This window comes from Mixophyes fleayi, chromosome 8, assembly GCF_038048845.1.
Source record: "Mixophyes fleayi isolate aMixFle1 chromosome 8, aMixFle1.hap1, whole genome shotgun sequence".
Taxonomy (NCBI): domain Eukaryota; kingdom Metazoa; phylum Chordata; class Amphibia; order Anura; family Limnodynastidae; genus Mixophyes; species Mixophyes fleayi.
Window position 1 is genome coordinate 64,945,476 of NC_134409.1, and position 21,304 is coordinate 64,966,779.

Sequence of the window (21,304 nt, forward strand, 5' to 3'; positions counted from 1 at the left end):
TGTTAACTGTTTAAAATAATAAATAGTGTGGTTTAAAGGGTGGGAATACACGCTGCATAAGTGAAATCAACAAGTCATATTAAAACTGCATCAGCCAAAAATAAGTGTGAGAAACAGATCAGCAGTGTCCAGGAAGTAGACAATTCAGATGGTGGAGGATATCAGAGCTCACGGTTGATTGTGGAATGTTGTCCTCATGTAGCAGTGTTTGCAGGTAGAAGGTTCACCTCCTGTTCATCTCTTGTGTATCTCTTACTATACTAACTAAATTAGTTAATACACTTCGTCACTAGCTAACAGCCACACAGGCTTAAACAGCCTAACACTGCTGTTTAAATAGGTTCAAAAAGCCATGTGACCACTTTCATGAATAACCCCCACTAATCACACACTACAAACAAAGTAATAAAATTATTAAACAAATAAATTGAGGGTGACCATACCATATAACTAAAAGACTGCACATATGACCTTTTACAGATAGCTTGAGCAGTGGCTGATGAATATAGTCTTTATACACCAGGACCACTATTAATTATTTCTTTATCATTCTAATTATTAATATATTTAATTTTTAAAGCACTAACATACTATGCAGCACTGTAGATTGTAAATTGTGTCATAATTCCCTCAAACAATGACATGAAAGAAGGTAAAGTTGACCCTGCCAAAATGAGCTTACATTCTAAGTGTAGTACTCTTATTCCTATGCTTCTAATCCTGACCAGTATATAGACAAAAAAAATGCAATTACTATAAGAGCAACATGGATTAAATGTACACTTACATTAAAACAGACATAGGACATTTCCGCAGACACTCACACCCAGACTGGTACAATTTGCAAACATACTGCATGCCAGCACTTCACTTTGACGTCAGAAAACAGAGCGACATTGAGATTTCTAAATTTAAAGCTGCAATAGCATGACCCAGCAACTAGACAATTTAATTTAAGGCTAAGGGTCCGGGTCCTGCCATTGCCTCTTTTTTTTCCCCACTCCTTAATGACTTGGGCCCTACATACATAAAGTGTATTAAGTGAAGAACTGAACTTGGTCATGCACACGTTGTAATGGCACTGCCTAAAATAATGGCATAATATTTTCATCAAATAAAACTCAATAAAGGGTACCAATAGGCTAGAAAAAGCCCTAGGTATTAACTCAATAAAGAACTGACAGACATGATCAGGGAACAAAATTATTAGAATGAGAATCCTTAAGTGAGTGACCTTAATTCAAAACCGAACATCTTAGGTAAACTTAGCCTGGGCCAATAGAGAATATGGACTGTAGAGCCCAATAAGGGGGCCATAGATTTAATGCTGAAGCTGAGTCTACATATAATGGCCCCAGAATGGTTTCAGTTTATAGACTAGAAATGCCCCATAATTAGCGAGTCACTAAGCAGATGGGTAGGTATGAGAAACCGGTCCGCTCTTGTATAATGATAAGGTGTACCTGCCTTTAATAACAAATCTATAACATGTATAGTATAAAAGGAATGATGTTAAATGTACCTATAAACATGTCTGGGTGTATCCATATAATGGAAATATGAGCCTTGATGTATGCTTAAAGGAAAGTACAGATTAATTGTCAAGAAATAAAATAAAAAGGTGCGTACGTAGATGGCGGCATATAAAAATTTTCACTCAAGATCGAAACCCGCGAGTGCTAATGGTGCAAAGGTATATAGCTAGTTAGCTGTAATAGAGACGAAAACCTCAGTTTGCCCATATTGAGGAGTGCTCCTGTGTAGGAAACATCATCTCATCGCTAGTAAGCAGAGTAACTCTGCTGGGTCTCATAAATGCAAAACCAATTTCTACATAAGCTGGGTTGTCCACTGAGCTTAACTAAAGTGGTTGTTATACAGATACCATACTAATTCCTCCATATAGATACATTGAATCTTCTTGTATAGAGATAACGAAGTACCCACTACTTTGCTTATGGATATAATCACCTATTTAGCCATGGCACCACCCTGTGACTCCAACTTTGCAGCAGTGTGCCTATTGAGGTTCTAGTATTGTCCAGTAGTATAGGTGAGCGTTTGATAGCTTTAAAAGGATTAAGTGGACCCTGGTCAGTGTCTGAAGAACCAAGAACTGTATAATATCACCTGTCACTTTATGTAGAGAAAATGCAGTGTGTGCATCATACTCAGCAAATACAAGTCAATGGCGTCCCTCTGCTCCAGTATTTAGAGTTAAATGGTTTTGTTCATCAGCCTCTACCCCAAACGATCCGATGTGAAGCTTCAGTGTGCGGCCTGAAAATCTTCTGTATGCCGTAACATCTACGGTACTGAAATGGGAAACATGTTATAACCCATTAATGTGCTCCATGAAAATCTGAAGAAGCCCAATAGTGGAGACAGGGCATACTAGGGAACAATGGGGGGGAGGGGGTAGCAGGCTGAGGTAGGGGGGGCAGGGGGACTGGCAGAAGGGGGTGAATAGATGAAGGGAGCAGGCAGGCTGGTGATTGGGACTTAGGGGTGGGAGGAATTGGGGTGAGGGTGCCCTTAACTGCACAAAACTTTGCTACAATTAGGGGAATTGGCAGGGGGGGTGAGGACTGGATGCAAGGGTGTGGGGGGCTACTGGTGAAGGAGAGGTGTAGCCATTGACTTGGGGCTGAGAGAAGTGATTGGTCCTGTTGATGACAGTGGGTACCTGGATAAAGTTGCTAATTAGGCAGTGGGGGGGAACCAAACCATCCTACAGTGGCCCCTTGATAGCTGGGAACTGACCCCCACTGAGGGATGAGAAATGAAGGGGAAACCTTTTGCGGCATGTGCAGGGGAGCAAACACCCTCATAGGAGGAGATCAAAATGAAACGAGTTACTGATTAAGAGAAATAGATCCACAATTTAGGACATATGTGGCTCACACATAATTTTTTGCTGCATACCGTGTATAATAGAATATGTTCACGTCAAGCTTTATATATTTATTATTATTTGTTTGTCTATTTTTGGCTGGAGGGACTACATGAGTCCAGCAAGTGTGGACCTGAGAGGGGAGAGCAGTCTCGGTCATCCACCCCCCCCCCTCATCAGGTGAAACATTTAGTGCCACCGGGTGGTAGAGGAGAGCAAGTGGTGGAAGGAGATGCATAACCCCCATCCACAACTTCTGCAGCATAGGTTCCAGCCTTGAGAGCAAAGCTGCGTGGCTGCTTGCTCCAGAGCTCTGGTAGTCTGAGCTGCCAGACAAGTTAAATGGGGAGCGGAGATCTGGCTTGCTGGCCAGGGAATAAATGTGGCTGGAGCATAAACAAATAAATGTGGGGACAGGTGAGAGTGAGGTAGAGAAATTGATATGGCCTGGACGCAGTGGGGGGGTTAAGAGATGTTGGAGCTGGATTCAGAGGGGTGAAAAGAGTTGAAATTGGATGAAGGGGTGTGGCGGAATATAATGGCAGCATGGGGGTGGGCATTTGTAGCAGGAGCATGGCAAGGAGGGTGCGAACACACAGAAAGGGAAAGGTGGGAGGATAAAAGATATAGCCAGGGGAAAGTTGGAAAGGAGAGCGAATGAAATAAGCTGAGAAAAATAAATGCTGAAAGAACTTAAGAAATAGAGAGAAGTAAAGGAAAGAGAAGATGAATAAAAAGTAAGAAAGAAGTGTGAAGTGACTGATACTAAGCTTGTTACAGGTTCCCTGGATTTACTACAGTCAAAGACACCCGTAAAAAAGAAAAAACACAATAATACCTACCTTCAGGAGGTTGTAAGCTGAGTGTGACAGAGGAACCTATCTTCAGTGTTACATCTTGATGAGAAGCGTTGTCTGGCAACATCTCTGAATACTTTAAAAGATCTGCTTATTATGTGATCTCTTCCCTCTTTGGTAAGAGTACCTATAACCCTCAATTTTATTACTTATATGTTTTTACATATCTGTTCAGTGAGTTTTTTCTGTCTATTGTGATAATAACAACTTTGTTTATTGATTTAAAACATGTTGCACTAGATTTTTTTTTTTTTTTCCTTTTAAATGTAACATCTGTATCAGGATGACCATATGAGGAAATATAATTAATGATTGAAACTCCACTTTAGAGTGACACTTTGGGATGTCTCAGTGATTGTTATTGCAAGATTTCAAACAATACATCTTATTGTTTCAGACAATGGTTTACCAAAATTATGTCATGTTCTTTAGTTTAATCACAAGAGGGGGACAACAACCTTTATGAATATTCTAACTATAGGACACTATATGAATGTTGTTTTAATTGTAAATTTTGTTGTATAACGTATTGCACTATTATTCTGTTTTTTTCTTTTTTACAGCTGATCACACTTCTGAGAATTAAGGAGGATTACTCCACACATCAATTTAACCATAAGTACAATTTATTTTATTCATCATTTTATTCACCTTTTGGTTTGGAAGGTATAGATAGTGCTTGAATATTTCTTTAATTTCTTTTTATGACTCATATCAACCTGTGTATAGTTGATGTAAGATCTTTTTGAGCGGCAATTGATAGGGGAGCGCTCATAGAACCTATAGTGAAAGAGGCCCAGCAATCCTTGGGAGGAGCCTTTATAATGTGGCTGAGAATACTCTCATTGGATCCTATTGGCTGGGACCTGCAATGGACTTAACATTAAATGGGAAAGTGCCTGAAACTTGCACAAACACTTTCATTTAAGGGTGTAAGGCTTGTGTCCTTGTTTGTCATAAGGTGGAAACATGAAACATGAACCAGTCACTACAGAAATCACAAAACAATAAGCTGCTTACAACCATAACTGTCCTACACCATTTATCCTCTGCTAGTTTGGGATGAGGCCTTTATATTCATGCTGCACAGGCACATGGTTATCTGTTACTTGCAGTATCTGTATGTAACCGAGTATTTTTCTTTAGTGTCATGCTCACAGTTGGAAAAAGAGCCAAGACAGTTGTTCCCCATGTTCAGTGGAAGCTGCTGTCACAATCGAGGTTGAGCAGATCATCAGTGCATTAATAGAGATGACAAGAGAAATGACAGATGACAGTTAAATTCACTAGATTCAGTAGCTGATTTGACATGGTATTCAGTAGATTCTCTAAACAACCCTGCTCTTGGCATCATGACTCTCCTTGGCACCACCATGTAATTTCTGACTGCATTCAGAAATTGTTAAATGTTTTATATTTGTGAAGAGATGGTTATGTGAGTGGTTAAGCACAGAACTAATCTAAAGTGCATCATCTCTGCGCATCTCTAACTGCTTACGAGTTTTTGCTTCTTTATGCATGCTTGTAGTTCAGTGTATATGTGTCCCACATATTTTGGGTTATAATAGTTATTTATTCCAGTACTATTAATATTATTATTAATTGTATTTACTTTGTGCCAACACATTATGCTGTGCTTTACAGATAACATTTTTTTAATCATTTACAGCAGTATCTAACCCAGTGGAGCTTACAATTTAAATTCTCTATCATACAAGCACACACACTAGTGCTAATTTTATCAGAAATCTGTTAATTTGTCAGTTTTCTTTTGGACTATGAGAGGAAATTGGAGCACCTGGAACAATCCAAAACAGACACAGAGAATAAATACAAACTCCACACTGATGATGCTCTTGACAGGATAACCACTGTCCATGCTGCCAATGGATACCATTTTTACTACTTTTTTTTATTGTGTCTAATGTCTTATTACTTGACATTTAATTGGCAATGACTACTTCATTCTGTAGTCTTGTATGTCAGACCTTATTTGGAATCTTCACTTACACCTGTTGAAGTGGCTGACTGAAAGAGTAGCCAAAATTCAATCTCTATGGTTGCACAAACTGTTAATCTTTTAACCTAAATTTTTAGCATTTAGCAGTCTTTATTGTTAATTTATTAACTGAAATCTTGATGCAATTTTTAATAAACCCTGGCATATAAAAAAAAAATCCTGTGAAACCTGTTTCATAATTATAAAACATTATAAAAAAAAAAAGTCTGACTTTTTTGTACTCAGCATTTATTTATCAATATACAGGTGTTCTGCAGTTCTTACCAGCATAAGTTTCATCACACATCAATTATTTTCACTTATAGCTCAGCATTAGTCTCACTCATCATTTTTTCCTTGTCACTCAGTTATCACTCATTCTACCACTCCTGTCCCTCATCACTTTCTAATTGTTCGCTTGTCAAACATCATCTTCACACATAACACGTCCTACATCATGCGTCAGATATTTTACATTTATTTGGTCCTGGCAGATAATATAGTTTGAATCTGTTAATGAATGTATCCCATATGATTCTGGTGTGTGGCGCTGGAAAATGATGACCTAAAATGGACAATAAGCAGGACTAGATTGAAGGCAACAAACATTAACAATGGAAACTGTCTTCAGATATGATGGAATAACTTGTTTTACATGTTTGCAAATGCAAATTGACCTTAAAGAGGAATATAAAATTCAGCAAGTTTAGTACTTTATAGGATAATATAGTATTTCCTACACAGATCGGATGTTAAATATTTTGAAGTGGAAGGATAAAAATCAACTTTTGGTTAAGATAAAACAACACAGTGAGAGTCAATAAAAGAAGATTTTTGAAACCTGTAGAGAGAAATTGCTATAAAATGTATCAATTACTGCTAAAACAGCAATTTTATGTTTGTTTCAAGAAAGTACTGTATTAATAATCATCTCCTAGGATGAAGCACTTCTTACATTTATCTCTGTGGTATGTGTATTTATCTGTGTTTATCTGTTTGCATGTCTGTTTATTCCATGGAGTTAATCAGTCACATTGAGGCACTGACAATTAAGTTAAGAAGATGTAACAGAAACAACATAATCAATTGTGAAAACAAACTATTCTCACGAGAAAGCAATCAGTTCAGTCTTTTATGTCCATTTCTGGCAAAGGGTTCATTAAGAGGCCCACTCTGAAAAACCAGAATGTGTACTGTTGTATATCTGTAGAGCATCGTGCTTGTACTGGTTGCCTTGGCAACTAATGGCTAGTTTGTCCTTTCTGGAAATGAATGGGAAATATTACAACTCTGGCAAGGACACTGAATAAATATGCAACTTAAGAAACAATCTTTTTCTGTATTTCACTAATCAATAAATAACATTTCTAGTGGCTAAATGAATGCTGTTGGGCTGACCTTTACAAACTTTTCAAGTAAATTTTTCTAAATGCACACATTGGGGAACTTTAAAAGTTGAATAAACTTCCATTTTTTTGTGTAAGATACACATTTGCGTATTGTTGACTCTCTTCTCCTTATGCTTGGAGAGGAAGAATGGGGGTAGGCAAGGGTGGGCAAGTATAAGTTGCCTTCAGAAAGTATGTGTTTATGCAATTGTAACACAATCGTAGATACGCCAACTATACACTGTTCAGGAGGTGTATCTCTTGCAGGTAATGGATGGCTGCTACAATGATGCACAATAATGATAATGACTATCAGAAGCAGTAGTTATCTGTTTCTGATTGTGTATTGACTACACCAGCTAATAGTGTTTAACTATTCCTTTGTTCCTTAACGTTGTTGCTATAATATATGAAGCTTCCAGCTGTGTATTCACATTGCTTAGTTAATATTTCAATTTGGACTACTGCAGGAAAGAAGTTTTCGATTTGATTTTTAAAGTTGAAAGAAACTAGGGTTAGGAATCAGATCAGCGTATAAAATCAGCACCCGCTAGGTCAAAAACAAAGAACTGGTCAGCTTTATCAGTGTTCAGTCAACCTCAAAGGTTCATGCAAGGTCTGAACATGGATAATAGCAAGATATTCGAGCACCCAGGGAAGAGAAGCTTAACCTATTTAAGGAAATGCATACATAAAAACAAAACTTTATTTGCGGTGTGTGACAATCATTGGGTACATATGAATTGTGTACCTAAAAACTGTGATGAATGCATGTGCCTGGCAACTGGTGTGCAGTACCAGTAGACATGTGGACTGATGTGAAGCTGTATGCAAAGTTATGTTAAACTAAAATACACAAAAAATACATATTTATGTGCATATACTCGGATGGACGCATCTCAATATGTGTCCAGGTATGAACCACTAGCATATGTATCAATGTTACTTCAGGCATGCATCATATACACTTAGATCCACAATGTATAGGTGCAGTAGCATAAAGTGATGTTTACCTGGTGCTAAATCTTTACACAAAAGAATATATTTTTGCCACACACATGGGGCTAGATTTACTATCAGGCGTGATGCATGGCGGCTTCAAACCGCCATGCATCGCGGCGGTTTTCCGGCGTGTTTGCATTGCAAACAGCCAGATTTACTAATGGGCGCATTTCAGCTTCAATTTGAAGCCGCCGGCGATGTAACGGCGGGATGTAATGCTCAAAGCCGCCGGCGGCTTTGAATAGAACATGGCGCTTTTGCTTTAAATGACGGCGCTTTTGTGTAAAGGCGGTTTTTTTGAAAATCACACCTGTCTCCTGGCCTGTTACTATTGGCTATTTTCAAACTCAGGAGATTTGACATCACAAGCCCTATATAAACCACTGGCCTGACACTTTTTTCTCTGATAGGGTTTAGAGGAGTTTTGTGAGAGGAGTTTGGAGGATAGTGGTTTGCTGAGAGTTGGTGAGAGTTGGAGTTTGGTGGATTGGTGGAGCGATATCTGATTGAAGTGTGAGTAGTCCTGTGGTTTTTTCCTGTTTTGTACATTTATTTTCTCATTTATTTTCTGTCTTGTATTTTTTGTATTTGACTTGTCCTTTGTCTGTGTTACTTGTGTGTGACTGTGTGGAGAGTGTGTCTGTAGGTAGTGTAGTTTGTTCTTTGTGTTTGTAAGTCCTTCAGTGTTTTGTGTTTTTCTGTCTTCTGGGTAAAAATGTCCAGAGATAGGAGGGGAGAACAGGCTGAGGAGAGGGAGATGGAGGTTGAGGGGTCAGAGGAGGGAGAGGGAGAGGTTGAGGAGACAGGACAGGGCAGGAAGACCAAGACAGGGAGGAATGTGCGCTTCTCACATGATGAGAATTGTGTGTTGGTGCACAACATCATTCCCTGCTACGAGGTCATCCTAGGGAACCTGGCAGCCCGGACTCCTCTAAGGTGGCGTCACCAACTGTGGGGGAGAGTCTGTGAGGCCGTGAACGCGGTGGGCCCACTGAAGCGGACAGTGGCACACTGCCGCAAGCGCTTCTCTGATATTAAGAGGAGGCTTAAAGAGAAGATGGCCCAGGAAAGAAGGTCGACAAGGCGCACGGGTGGTGGCCCCCCACTTCGTATGGAGTACACCACGTACGAGGAGGAGCTGCGCCAGATAATGCCGGCTGAAATTGTAGAGGGCATAAATGTGCAGGACACCGATTCGCCCTCTTTTGGCCAAGTAGTTGGTGAGTTATTTGGTTTTTTTACCCTAACAGTATTTTAAATGTTTTTTTCTTTTTAAAACTGCTTTTTTCTTTTTAAAACTGCTTTTCTCTTTTTAAAACTGCTTTTTTCTTTTTAAAACTGCTTTTCTCTTTTTAAAACCTCTTATCTCTGTGCAAACGTTTTTTCTTATTTGTTATTTTTTTTTTGGTTGTTTTTCAAAGTGTATTTTTGACTCTAATAGTTTGTAAAGGTTTAAAAACAGTATATTTGGAAATTGTTTTTTATGGAAATACATTGTATGCTTTTTCTAATACATCCAGATTCGCCAGGACCGCAGTTCAGTCCCAGTGCCAGACCTACACCTCCACCTTCAGCGAGAGATTCGGGCACAGACGAGCAAGCAGGTGCGTGATTTCTGTTTAGGAGAGAAATAATGGAGTTAATTGATTTTCTGTGCAAATGTTGCTGTCAATTTTTTTTTATTTTTTTTTTAATTGTTTGCAATGAGAAGTTTGGGCTACATTTTACTAAACTGATATGTTGCCTATAGTAACCCATCAGAATATACCTTTACTTTATTTATTGCATTCAACAAAATGACAGCTAAAATCTGATTGGTTGCTATAGGCAACATCTCCACTTTTTATAGCATGTAGTTTAGTCAAAATAACCCAGCATGTACTACACAGTCCAAATGATAATGGGTATTAAAAGGATAATAAGTGCATCCGTAAGCAGGTAGCATAGGACTAGAAATCAGGAATGCAAACATTTTGAAAGAATCTGTAGTTGCTAAAGAATATTCTTTCCTATCCAGTGTTCAGAATGCAATATACAAACTTATTATCTACTATATACTTACCGTCATTTTTCATACACAGGGCCCTCTTCATACCAGCCACCTCAGGCGGAGTCATTGGAAATGTCCCCTGAGCCAGAGGATCAAACGACCATCACCCTGGTAACAGTGGATGCCCCTGTGTCTGGCCTCCAGGAAGTTTCACCTGGCCCTGCTGAACCATCACACCACCAACCTGCACCTGAAACTATGGACCCAGCCAGAGAAATGGCGCTGTCTATTGGTGCATTCCAGCAGCAACAGACATTGTTCATGGACAGGCAAACTGGGCACATGTCACAAATTGCGGCCCAGTTGAGGCGAATACACCGCTCCACGAGCCAAATCCCTGCTGCAATAAACCGGCTGGCAAGCGCTTTGGAGCAGACAAATGTGCAGCTGGCCCAAATGTCTGGGTCTGTGGACGCCATGCATTCCTCCATTCGCGAGGGGAATGCCAATGTTATCCGGCTGGCAGGCCAACTCCAGCAGGAACTGATTGCCCGCTTGCCGGCCCCTTTTTCATCGGCCTCCACCAGTGCCGCTAGTACGCCTACCACATCTCTACAGAGTACTCCTCCAAGGAGAGGTGCTCGCACCAGGGGTGGGCGAGGGAGGGGAGAGAGTGCCACCAAGCATAGCGATATGCCTGCAAAAAGGCATCGCTAGCACAATGTTTGTTATTTATTAATGTTTTGTCAAGTTTCTATAACCATTATACGTTTTTATTTATTGTGTTCTGCAATAAATGCAGTTAAATTTTTATTGTGTCAGTCTTTCTTTTCTGCACATTAAACAAGAGTATACTGATTTTTTAACAACTATGCACTAATTTCACGTAAACATTGACCTCTGACTGTCACATTCCAGGGATGTTCATATTTACCACATGAGGAGTACACACTATCCTGTTTCTAAAGGTTCCAATGTACAAAAATTTTACAATAAAATACTAAAATTGCACTCACATAAAACACATTTTTGAGGAAAAAATGTTTTTCATACTATGTACTTACACGTAAAGTAGTTTGCAATTAGACGGTCTCTAATCTCCCTTCCGCCCTCTGTGCTCTGCACATCACCATGTGACACGGACCCCTTCTTCTTCACTGTCTACTGCAATAATCGGTGGGGTAAGTTGATGTATTGCTAGATTATGTATCAAACAGCCAGCCAGGATAATTTCAGACCCCTTTTCAGGTGCATACATAGCCACACAACCCAATTATTCTAGTAACCTGAACCTAGTTTACCAAAGTACAAAGGTACGCTATAACACACCTCTACTAAATCAGTAAATAAATTGCATGGTGGGAAGACACAAGAGAAAAAGAAACCAAAACAACACTGCAATTACAAGACACTGACTGGCCTTTTAACATATACAATCCCAAAGTAAAAAACTTTGTACATGAAATGGCCCTTTTCCTTCTGTTCTGATTGCCCAAATATCTGAAACAGCACACTGTTTGAGCAATCTCGCCGCTCACAAGCAGCGCTTTCATTTTGATCTATTGAATGGCGGTTTTCCGGCGGCTTTATAAACCCCCTAATAGTAAATCTGGCTGTTTGTATGTTGAACATTGTTGAAACCGTCATGGCAATGTATACAGAGGCGGGTTTGGAAACATCATTTTTGGCCGTTTGGACGGCGGGTTTAGCCTTAGTAAATCCGGCGATGGCTAAACCGCCGCCAAATCCGCCGAAGGTCGGCGGGTTTACAAACACGCCTGATAGTAAATCTAGCCCATGGAATTTCAAAATGCAGCTGTGCTGGGGATAGCGCCAATCCTCACAAAATAAATAATCTAAAACAAAATAATGAACAACACAAAATAAGAAAATTCACAATGTGCTAATTTCTCAATAAATATTCTATTTAGTAACCTCATCCAAATCATCCATGGAAACTGCTAACATGCATTAAACCATTTATTAATAATCTTAAAACTAATGTGTCTAAAAATCAATAAATTCTTTACATGCATCAATAATTAGACATACAAAATTTCTAAAAGATCATAATTCGAATAATTCATAAATCTCAACTGGAATGTGCAATCCAAAAAATAAATGACTGAAATAGTATGAACCACAGTCTTTACTTATTTGATAATTATCATGATTCTTAATATCCAATATATATTATTAATATTAATGTTAGTTCATTAGTGTAAATAGAATCCGATTCCTGCAAAATTTGTTTTGGACATCCAGTATGTTGTTAGTTTGTTAATGCACATAGAACCCAAAATGATATTAAAGGATATAGAATTACATATAGATAGCCACAATTTTTTTTTTTTAAAAAAAAAATATTTTCAAACAAACTGATCTTTCTTCTGTGAGTTCCGCCTGGTACAAATAGGTTAAACAAACCAACGGAGAAATAAAGATTTTGAAGAACTTAGGATATAGATCCAAAATAGTGTCGGACTGATAAATTGTTTGGTTAGTAAATTGTTTGCACTTACAGTCTCCCCTCTGCCGATGGATAAGTCCATACACACTCTCTTGTCCCAGTTGCTTCACACATTGTTAAGTTGTGCACAAAATAGTGTGCAGATGGAAACCAGCAATCTTGTTACATTAGTTCCATGCACACAGAAAGTTCCCTCTGGCGGTTTAGACAGGAAAAGAGATTATAGATGTTCTGTTTGATCAAAGAATAATTAAGAAACCTATCATACCCTCGTTGCAAAACTGCACGCTCCCTCTCAAAATGGGTCTGTAACTGTGTTGAGGGTTAGCCAATGACATTCAAAATCATGTTCAAAGTTATTAGCATACACCTGCCAGTGATGAAAGTGATTGTGATTAACCTGTATAAAGATCAACTGTACCTGTAGGATTTCCTTGCAGTTATTTGTGGCATCATACTAGGACATCCATGGTAAGCAATGAGCTTTCAAAATAAAGGATGTCACCATTTGCCTCCAACTGCAGTACAGCATCTTCTCTGAGGATGCTGTTTTGCCTACTCCAGATCCTGCCTGCAAGGAGTTTAATTCTCATCATTGGACTGCCTGTTCCAGCAAACTGGGCCAGTTCATAATTTGCCTCTGCTGCTGGTCTCTCTGAGGAACTCCTGTGCTCTTGTTCTGATTGTTTTCTGACTCCTGTTTGTTTCTTCATCTTGCACATTTTTTTTTGTGACCCAGACCAAGGTTTCATGCTCACAAAGGTCTGAAAAAATGCCCGTGTGATCTGCTCAAATTGGTACCAACCCCCAAGATGCGCGGAGTCTAACATAGAGGGAGGTTTTTGCCAGGAGCTCCCGCAAGGCAGTTTGGATTTCGCGGCTCCCAAACCGCAGGTCCCGGTTCTCTTAAGAGGTGACGAGCGAGAACAAGATGACAACCAATGACATCAAAAGGAGTATCACGGATAAGAAGGATCAAATGACAGAGGAGCTTGGAGAGTGTTATCATGTAGACAATGGAGTAGTCACACAGAGTGGGATAGTCTGCAGACCAGTATGCTGGAGACTCAAGGGGCATGTGTGCAAACAAAAGCCAGAGTTCAGGACGTCTGAATAGGAGAGGAGACCTGAAAATCTGGCAACATACTAGAGGAAGATGTGTGTTTAAATAGGGGAAGCAGCTAGCCGATTGGCTGGCAAAAATGAGTTGGGAGAAATTCCGGTTCGCGCATGTGCACTTTACCTGGCAAGATGGTGTCCTTCCCAGAGGAGCACAGCCGCCATGGCAAAGGTAAATGACAGCGGGGAACCTGTCGATCAGCGTGTCTGATGAGTGACATCCGACATTGCTTGACTTTGCTCCTGTCTACTTCATGGTATTGATGTGGATCTTCTGACTTCTGACCCTGGCTTGCCTGACATTCCTCCTGTCTGATTCTTCCATGGATCATCCTGTGTCCCCAGCTCCTCAGCTAAACCTGGTAATTCTGGTATCCTTGTGCCTGCATTTCATTCATTGTACCTGGAAACCTACATCTCCAGCTTCAGAGATAAACCTTGTATATCCTGTCAGTTTCTAAAGTTTTCTCTCTGTACCTGGTATCCAGACTCTTCTGCTTCTGAGCAAGCCTGGTAATCCTTTTATCCTGCACCTGCAATTCATCAGGAAGACCAGATTAGAGTTTTGAAAACAACATCTAAAAAAGCTATTACAGTTCTGGAACAACATCCTATGGACAGATGAGACAAAGATCAACTTGTACCAGAGTGATGGGAAGAGAAGAGTATGGAGAAAGAAAGGACCAGCTCATGATCCAAAACATACCACCTCATCAGTGAAGCATGGTGGTTGTAGTGTCATGGCGTGGGCATGTATGGCTGCCAATGGAATTTGTTCCCTTGTATTTATTGATGATGTGACTGCTGACAAAAGCAGCAGAATGAATTCTGAAGGGTTTTGGGCAATATTATCTGCTCATATTCAGTCAAATGCTTCAGAATTCATTGGGCGGCGCTCACAGTGCAGATGGACAATGACCCGAAGCATACTGCAAAAGCAGCCAAAGAGTATTTTAAGGCTAACAAGTAGAATGTTATGCAATAGTCAAGTCAATCACCTGACCTGAATCCGATTGAGCATGCATTTCACTTGATGAAGACAAAACTGAAGGGAAAATGCCCCCAGAACAAGCAGGAACTGAAGACATTTGCAGTAGATGCCTGGCAGAGTATCACCAGGGATGAAACCCAGCGTCTGGTGATGTCTATGCGTTCCAGACTTCAGGCTGTAATTTACTGCAAAAGATGTGCAACAAAGTATTAAAAAGTGAAAGTTTGATGTAGGATTGTTTAGTTTGTCCCATTACTTTTGGTCCCTTAAAAAGTGGGAGGCACATACAGAAACCGTTGTAATTCCTACACCGTTCACCTGATTTGGATGTAAATTCCCTCAAATTAAAACTGAAAGTCTGCAGTTAAAGCACATCTTGTTTGTTTCATTTCAAATCCATTGTGGTGGTGTATAGAGCCCAAAATATGAGAATTGTGTTGATGTCCCAATATTTATGGACCTTACTGTATAAAGTAGGTAGGATTGGATATTGTAATATGATATGTGCAAAAGTAGTGATGCGAAGTAAAAGGTGTTTTAAAAAGATTGCAAAGTGGGAGAAGTGGGGTATGATAAGGTAGTGAAGTAGGTGGTTTGCAGATATATTAATATAGGATACTATAGGATAACCTGGATGAGTGAAATATATAAAAAAGTAAGTAGATAAATAGTAATTTCTATTATCTACATAAGGTTAGAGTTGCTTGTGTTTAGATATGGTTAAGGTACAGAGTAGACATGAACAAGTGGATGTGCTGTAACAAACAGATATATAGATAGGATTAAGTGAATGAATAGGCTAAACAGTCAAAATTCGAAACATAAGAAGATAAACATAAAAATATTACTGAAAATAGAACCCACTGAAAAAGCCACATATATCATGGTGAAACGAGTTTGGGCAAAGCCTACACTGTTAACAGTTTATAATCAACAACCAAAAAACTTTTTAGTACTGAGTACGATTATAGCGCAAAGTAAGCAGTTGCTGAGAATCTGCACTCCCCCATCACAAAATCTAGATGTCAATAAAGTGGTGTAACTGCTCTATCTGCACTATAGCAAAATTATATAGAGATTTGTGGATATTAATTTAAATACTTTTATAATATAATATATAAAACATCTAATAAAACATAAACATCAATTGCCATATGAGCTCATATAGTCGAAAAACTATTTATCCAAATTATCCGAATGAGACAAACACATGTGCAAATATAAATCAGAGCAAACAAAACTCTAATACATATATTAAAATATGTTAACCGCTTTAATGCTTCTAATTAGTCAGTGGCCAGCTGACTCAAAATTAGAGGAACTCTGTATAATCAAGATCAATCTTAATGATTTCCAAACGTTAAATATCAATCCACGGAAATATGTTTTTCCACATTGCTAGCAAAATTATAATTCCATGGAATACCTTGCACACAAACATTCCCCATTACAAAGGCATTTAAGTTGTTACAAAGATTTTGGCAAATAGAGGTGATCTTTCGGGAAGACACCAGAGGTTCATTATTGACTCCATTTATTTTGTCTCACAATTATTTTTTGTTTAATCACAAATATTATTTACAAATTATGGGCAAAACCATGGGATGCAGTTCACCCCGAGCTACGCCAATCTCTACGGGGGCAACTTTGAGTCAGCCCACAAGTTTTGGGCTAGATTTCACCCTCTATGGCTAGTATATAGATGATTTATTTATTATTTCGAAAGAGGGTAAGATACATGCACTTGATTTTATTAAGCACTTTTACACCAATAGTCACAATTTGAAATTACTTTTAATTATCACTGCACCTGCACAGAATTCCTAGACCTGTCCCTATTGGCTGAAGGCTCATCGATTGTTACTTCCACATACTTCAAACAGGTGGGTTGTAACAATTACTTGCACTTTAAGTGTGGACATTACTCGAGGTGGAAATATCCCAAACATCAATATCCCAAAGGGACAATTTATGTGGTTACGCCACAAATGTTCTGATAAAGCTGTGTTTTGAGAACAGACTTTTATAATGACAACTATTTTTTTAGATCCAGGTTATCCACCAGAATTGGTCCCACAAGCATTTAAACAAGTAGATTGGATAGATAGGGATAAGCTCTTATTTTCTAGTCAGAATGACTTACTTGAAGGTGCTACAGCTAGTGAATCTATGATTTCAAATAAGAAAGATCCAAGAACAATCATAGAGGTAATCCAGATTGTCTGAAATTAATTGGATTTACTGTCTTAATACACTTTTACCTGAAGGCTTAAATGAATCGCTCAAATTAAATTAGTCGGTGTAGTTCTATGATAGGTTTTGACTTTCATAAGCTAGTGGGTTTTATTCATTTTTAATGCAGCTTTTCAGTAACAACACACACACATACACACACACATAGATATATATGTATATGTAGGTTGTTGAAAACTAAATGATGGCTGGACACACTTGTGTACATCATGTTATATACACACGCAAAAAAAAAAATTGCTTTGTGGAAGAAACAGGTGGAGGCTGCATTTATGAAGTCATTGTCTGATTTGAGCATTTTTAATTGTGCACAATTGGAAAGGGAGTAAGTTGGAGTGGGAATAATGGGCAGCATGGTGGCTCAGTGGTTAACACTTCTGCCTCACAGCACTGGGGTCATGAGTTCAATCCCCGACCACGGCCTTATCTGTGAGGAGTTTGTATGTTCTCCCTGTGTTTGCGTGGTTTTCCTCCTGGTGCTCTGGTTTCCTCCCACTCTCCAAAAACATACTAGTAGGTTAACTGGCTGCTGTCAAAATTGACCCTAGTCTCTCTCTCTCTGTCTGTGTGTGTGTCTATTGGGGAATTTAGACTGTAAGCTCCAATGGGGCAGGGACTGATGTGAGTGAGGTCTCTGTACAGCACTGCGGAATCAGTGGCGCTATATAAATAAATGATGATGATGATCATGTGGGTCTCCATGGATTGATCACTCATCCTTTGAAAGTGCACACACTGGGCCATTCAGTTGGAATACCCCTCCAGGCTAAATGTTGCCAGCTATCCCCTGGGTAGTATTCATATGAAGGCTATGTTTTGAAAAATATTTAACAATATAGTCCATTGCTGACTTCAAATATATAGGTCTCCATTTTTGTGAACAGCATTTTAATTCTTAATTTCTTCAGCAGTATTGTTACACGGTGCTCAGAGAGAGATTGTGAATAGGCCAGAATGTCATAAGTCAGACAAATTTCCTGAGATATTCTCAGCAAATATCATTACTAAAGTACTGGAAAATGGTCTGTTCACAATGTTGCAAAATTACATGATCAAATACCCAGGGCCCATTTCTGATATTGATGTTGGTCTTCCATTGATTCTCTTAAGATTGCAAGTGTCACGAGCCACAGACCACTGCGGCTCGCTTCCCCTCGTGTCACTTCCTGTGTTTTCATCCTGGATGTCACCATGGCAACGGCCGGGATGCTCTACATCTATAGCCGCGATCCAGCCACCTGGCAGCTGGGTGCATGCGTATAACAATTTAAATAATTTAAAAGCCTGATCAGGCTGATTTTGGCCGCCAGAAGTGCACCAATCCAGCCTCCCTTCCAGTTATAGTGTCCTGTATGCTGCACATTTTGCTAACCTGTTCTGTTCCTGCGCATACTTTGCTACTTGACCTTATTCTTTGTTGTGACCCTTGGCTTTGTTTCCTGACCCTGCTTGCACTCTGTTTGCCCTGACCTTTGGCTTTGGCACCTGCTCCAGTCTTGGCTACTGCTTCCTATTCCAGCTGCACTATAGCCACCATAGATACAATTTTACTATGCTTAAGCTTAAGAACTGGGGGCATCCAAGTACTTGCGAGCACATAAAGCTCTACGGAAAAGGTTGCTGCTAAAGGTGAAGACCTCTATACCATCTGTTCTAAAAGTTTATCATAGTAGCCACTAGCCCTAATAGTAAGCACCTCTGAGGTTTAATTTTGTAAAGATAATGGCCCTTTAATTTGGTCAAACAATCCTGGAATTCATGCTAGAGGATACTTATACTTGATAATCATCATCATCACCATTTATTTATATAGTGCCAATGATTCCGCAGCATTGCACAGAGAACTCATTCACATCAGTCCCTGCCCCATTGGAGCTTACAGTCTAAATTCCCTAACATACACACACAGACAGACAGACAGACAAGTGTCAATTTTGACAGCAGCCATTAACCTACCAGTATGTTTTTTTGATGAAATTGTTTAACTTCTGAGAATCATTGCAAGAGTGCACAAAAAAAATCTGTCTTCTCTGGAGTATGTAGATAGTCTAACCTGCCCTTTTTAAAATGTCCTCAACATGCACTTTTAACACTATGGTTTCAGAGAGGGCATAGACAATCCCTTTTGGACAGTCATTTATAAAGCCATATAGTGTCTGCAGACTTCTTATTAAATATATAATCAAGTATGATAATATGTTAAATAAGCTCATAAGAACATGAAGGCAACTCAAAAAAGGGTTGTTAATGCAATTTTTATATCAAGCAGTATGTAAATAATATGTCACATGCCCAATTAATAACAGGGTTATGACATCAAAGCCAAGAATAGCCTAGAACCATTGGCAAACATTTTGAGTTTATTAAATAAAAATATATTTTTCAACATAAAAACCATCACCAACAAGAGTCACATTTGGAGTACAAGTGAAGAAGTGAATTATACCCCTAGGTAGGGGTCTACCATGTAAATATTAACTGCTGACTCTTGGAACAATTATATACCAAACCTGTCAGCAAAATAAGACTCTTCTATGTGCTGGAGTTTCCCTTATTCCTTGGGAAGTTTATGGCAAGATGCAACTTTCTCAGTGTATAAATAAAGTTCTTGAAAGTGACAACATTTTTTCTCCCCTGGTATTAGTTTTGATGTCAATTTTCTATCTATCATAATGGCCATTTGCTGTCATTATACATCTATTTTATTGATGATGTTTTATGCAAATATATTATTATTGTAGATATATTTTATAGTACTTCTTATGCAAATTAAGGCAACATTTCCCATTGACATTTCCTATAAGATATTTCAGTCACATATGCCATCACAATTTCAATACATATTGAGATAAGTGAGATAAATAAATGATTGGGCTACAAAAATATAAGTTGTATTACCCAAATATATTTTTACTGCTGTATCCTATGCTGTGATTCTTATTGCAATTTCCTTTACCACTTTTTTTTTCAATTAAGTCAGTTTTTAATGAGCCCATTTGAAATGTATCACTGAGGGCCAAAATGTCCTAGTTATACTATTATTAAAACATATATGGATAAAAAATAGATAAATAGATAAAGAATAGATTGATAATAATGATATGCATTCTTCAAGCATTAAAATATTGACAATCTTGGGAAAATTACATTTGAAAATTGCATAAGATCACATTTAATGACACGAACATGTCTCAACATAAAATAATAACGTTGTTTTGTTACTCTTGCCTAACTGGATTCAAAGTGACACTTGGCTTTACAGAAGTGAGATTTGGATCTTGTTGTGGAGTGGAAGGCTATATTTATCAGCAATACAATTTGTGAAGTTTATAGCATCATAATAACAATTTTTTAATTCACTGTAGAGAGAAAGCAATTGTTGTTTATTGAAACTGATTTTCTCCTGACAAGTCAGTCATTTTCTGTTTCAAGTAGAATTATGTTATTTCTAGAAATATTAATAGAGATCTTCGAGCCCCCCACCTGCACCTGCACACACACACACACACACACACACACATGCACACTCACAAATGCACACACACGCGTGCGATTAGCATAAAACAAAAACAAATCGACTCTCATTAGTTGGGATCCAGGCTGAGAACACAATGCAGTGCTCACCCACTTTCTGGATAAAGCTTCTTTTTTTTTTTAGGGGTATGAAATATACACCTTATTTCCAACTATTCATCAGGGACCACCGCAAGGGGCTTGAGCTGCACTGCTGGTAGGTTAGCAGGTTGAAATCCTCTGCCCTGACCCCAGGTGTGATGAGCTGGTGCTAAGTGGAAGTAAGGAACAGGTAAACATAGCCAGGACTACTACACCGACAGACTGCAAAGTGTCAAATGAATATCAGGAAGTAGTTAATCGGATACTGTGTCCGGTAAATGACAGGTGGAGTCTGGATCTGGCATGTCACATTCACTCTCTGATAAGTTGTGTACCTGTTATTTTGTTTGAACTTCACTTTGGCACCTACAACATTCACACATCCAACGCATCGTAGAGCTTATAGAAATATTCTGACAACTCTAGTGTTTGTGAAATGCTATCCTGCTACTGCGGCAAGTGGTAAGTTTAGAGGGAAAATAGCAGCGACTTGGCACATCGACTGACAGTGAGGGTCCCTTCAAAGGTGTAATGATCAAGTCTAATGTGACCTTCACCTTTAGCAGACCTCTTTCCCTTAAAGCTACATGTACTTACCAGTAATTGAATTTGTGTACAAGTCATTTGTGCTTATAATGGAGATAATGCTATTGCATGGAGAGAGACAGCAACATGGTCAAGAATAAAAGACAAAAGGTCACTAGCCAAATTTGTATATGTAACGTCA

The 21,304-nt window shown here is 38.9% G+C and overlaps 1 protein-coding gene across 1 annotated transcript; it reads left to right on the plus strand.

Moving 5' to 3' along the window:
• The first annotated feature begins 8,836 nt into the window (after positions 1–8,836).
• On the plus strand, positions 8,837–10,881 carry LOC142100089 (uncharacterized). The gene is made up of 3 exons (XM_075184074.1): positions 8,837–9,359; positions 9,660–9,743; positions 10,221–10,881. Exons 1-3 carry the CDS (start codon positions 8,855–8,857, stop codon positions 10,844–10,846), a joined length of 1,215 nt encoding a protein of 404 aa, XP_075040175.1. The 5' UTR covers positions 8,837–8,854; the 3' UTR covers positions 10,847–10,881.
• The last annotated feature ends 10,423 nt before the right edge of the window (positions 10,882–21,304 follow it).

Excerpts from the sequence above, each read along its gene's own strand:
- LOC142100089 (XM_075184074.1), top strand. The coding sequence starts at position 8,855 with ATGTCCAGAGATAGGAGGGGAGAACAGGCTGAGGAGAGGGAGATGGAG. Across the intron at positions 9,360-9,659 it reads CTCTTTTGGCCAAGTAGTTG|ATTCGCCAGGACCGCAGTTC; the intron begins GTGAGTTATTTG and ends TAATACATCCAG. Across the intron at positions 9,744-10,220 it reads GGGCACAGACGAGCAAGCAG|GGCCCTCTTCATACCAGCCA; the intron begins GTGCGTGATTTC and ends TTTCATACACAG.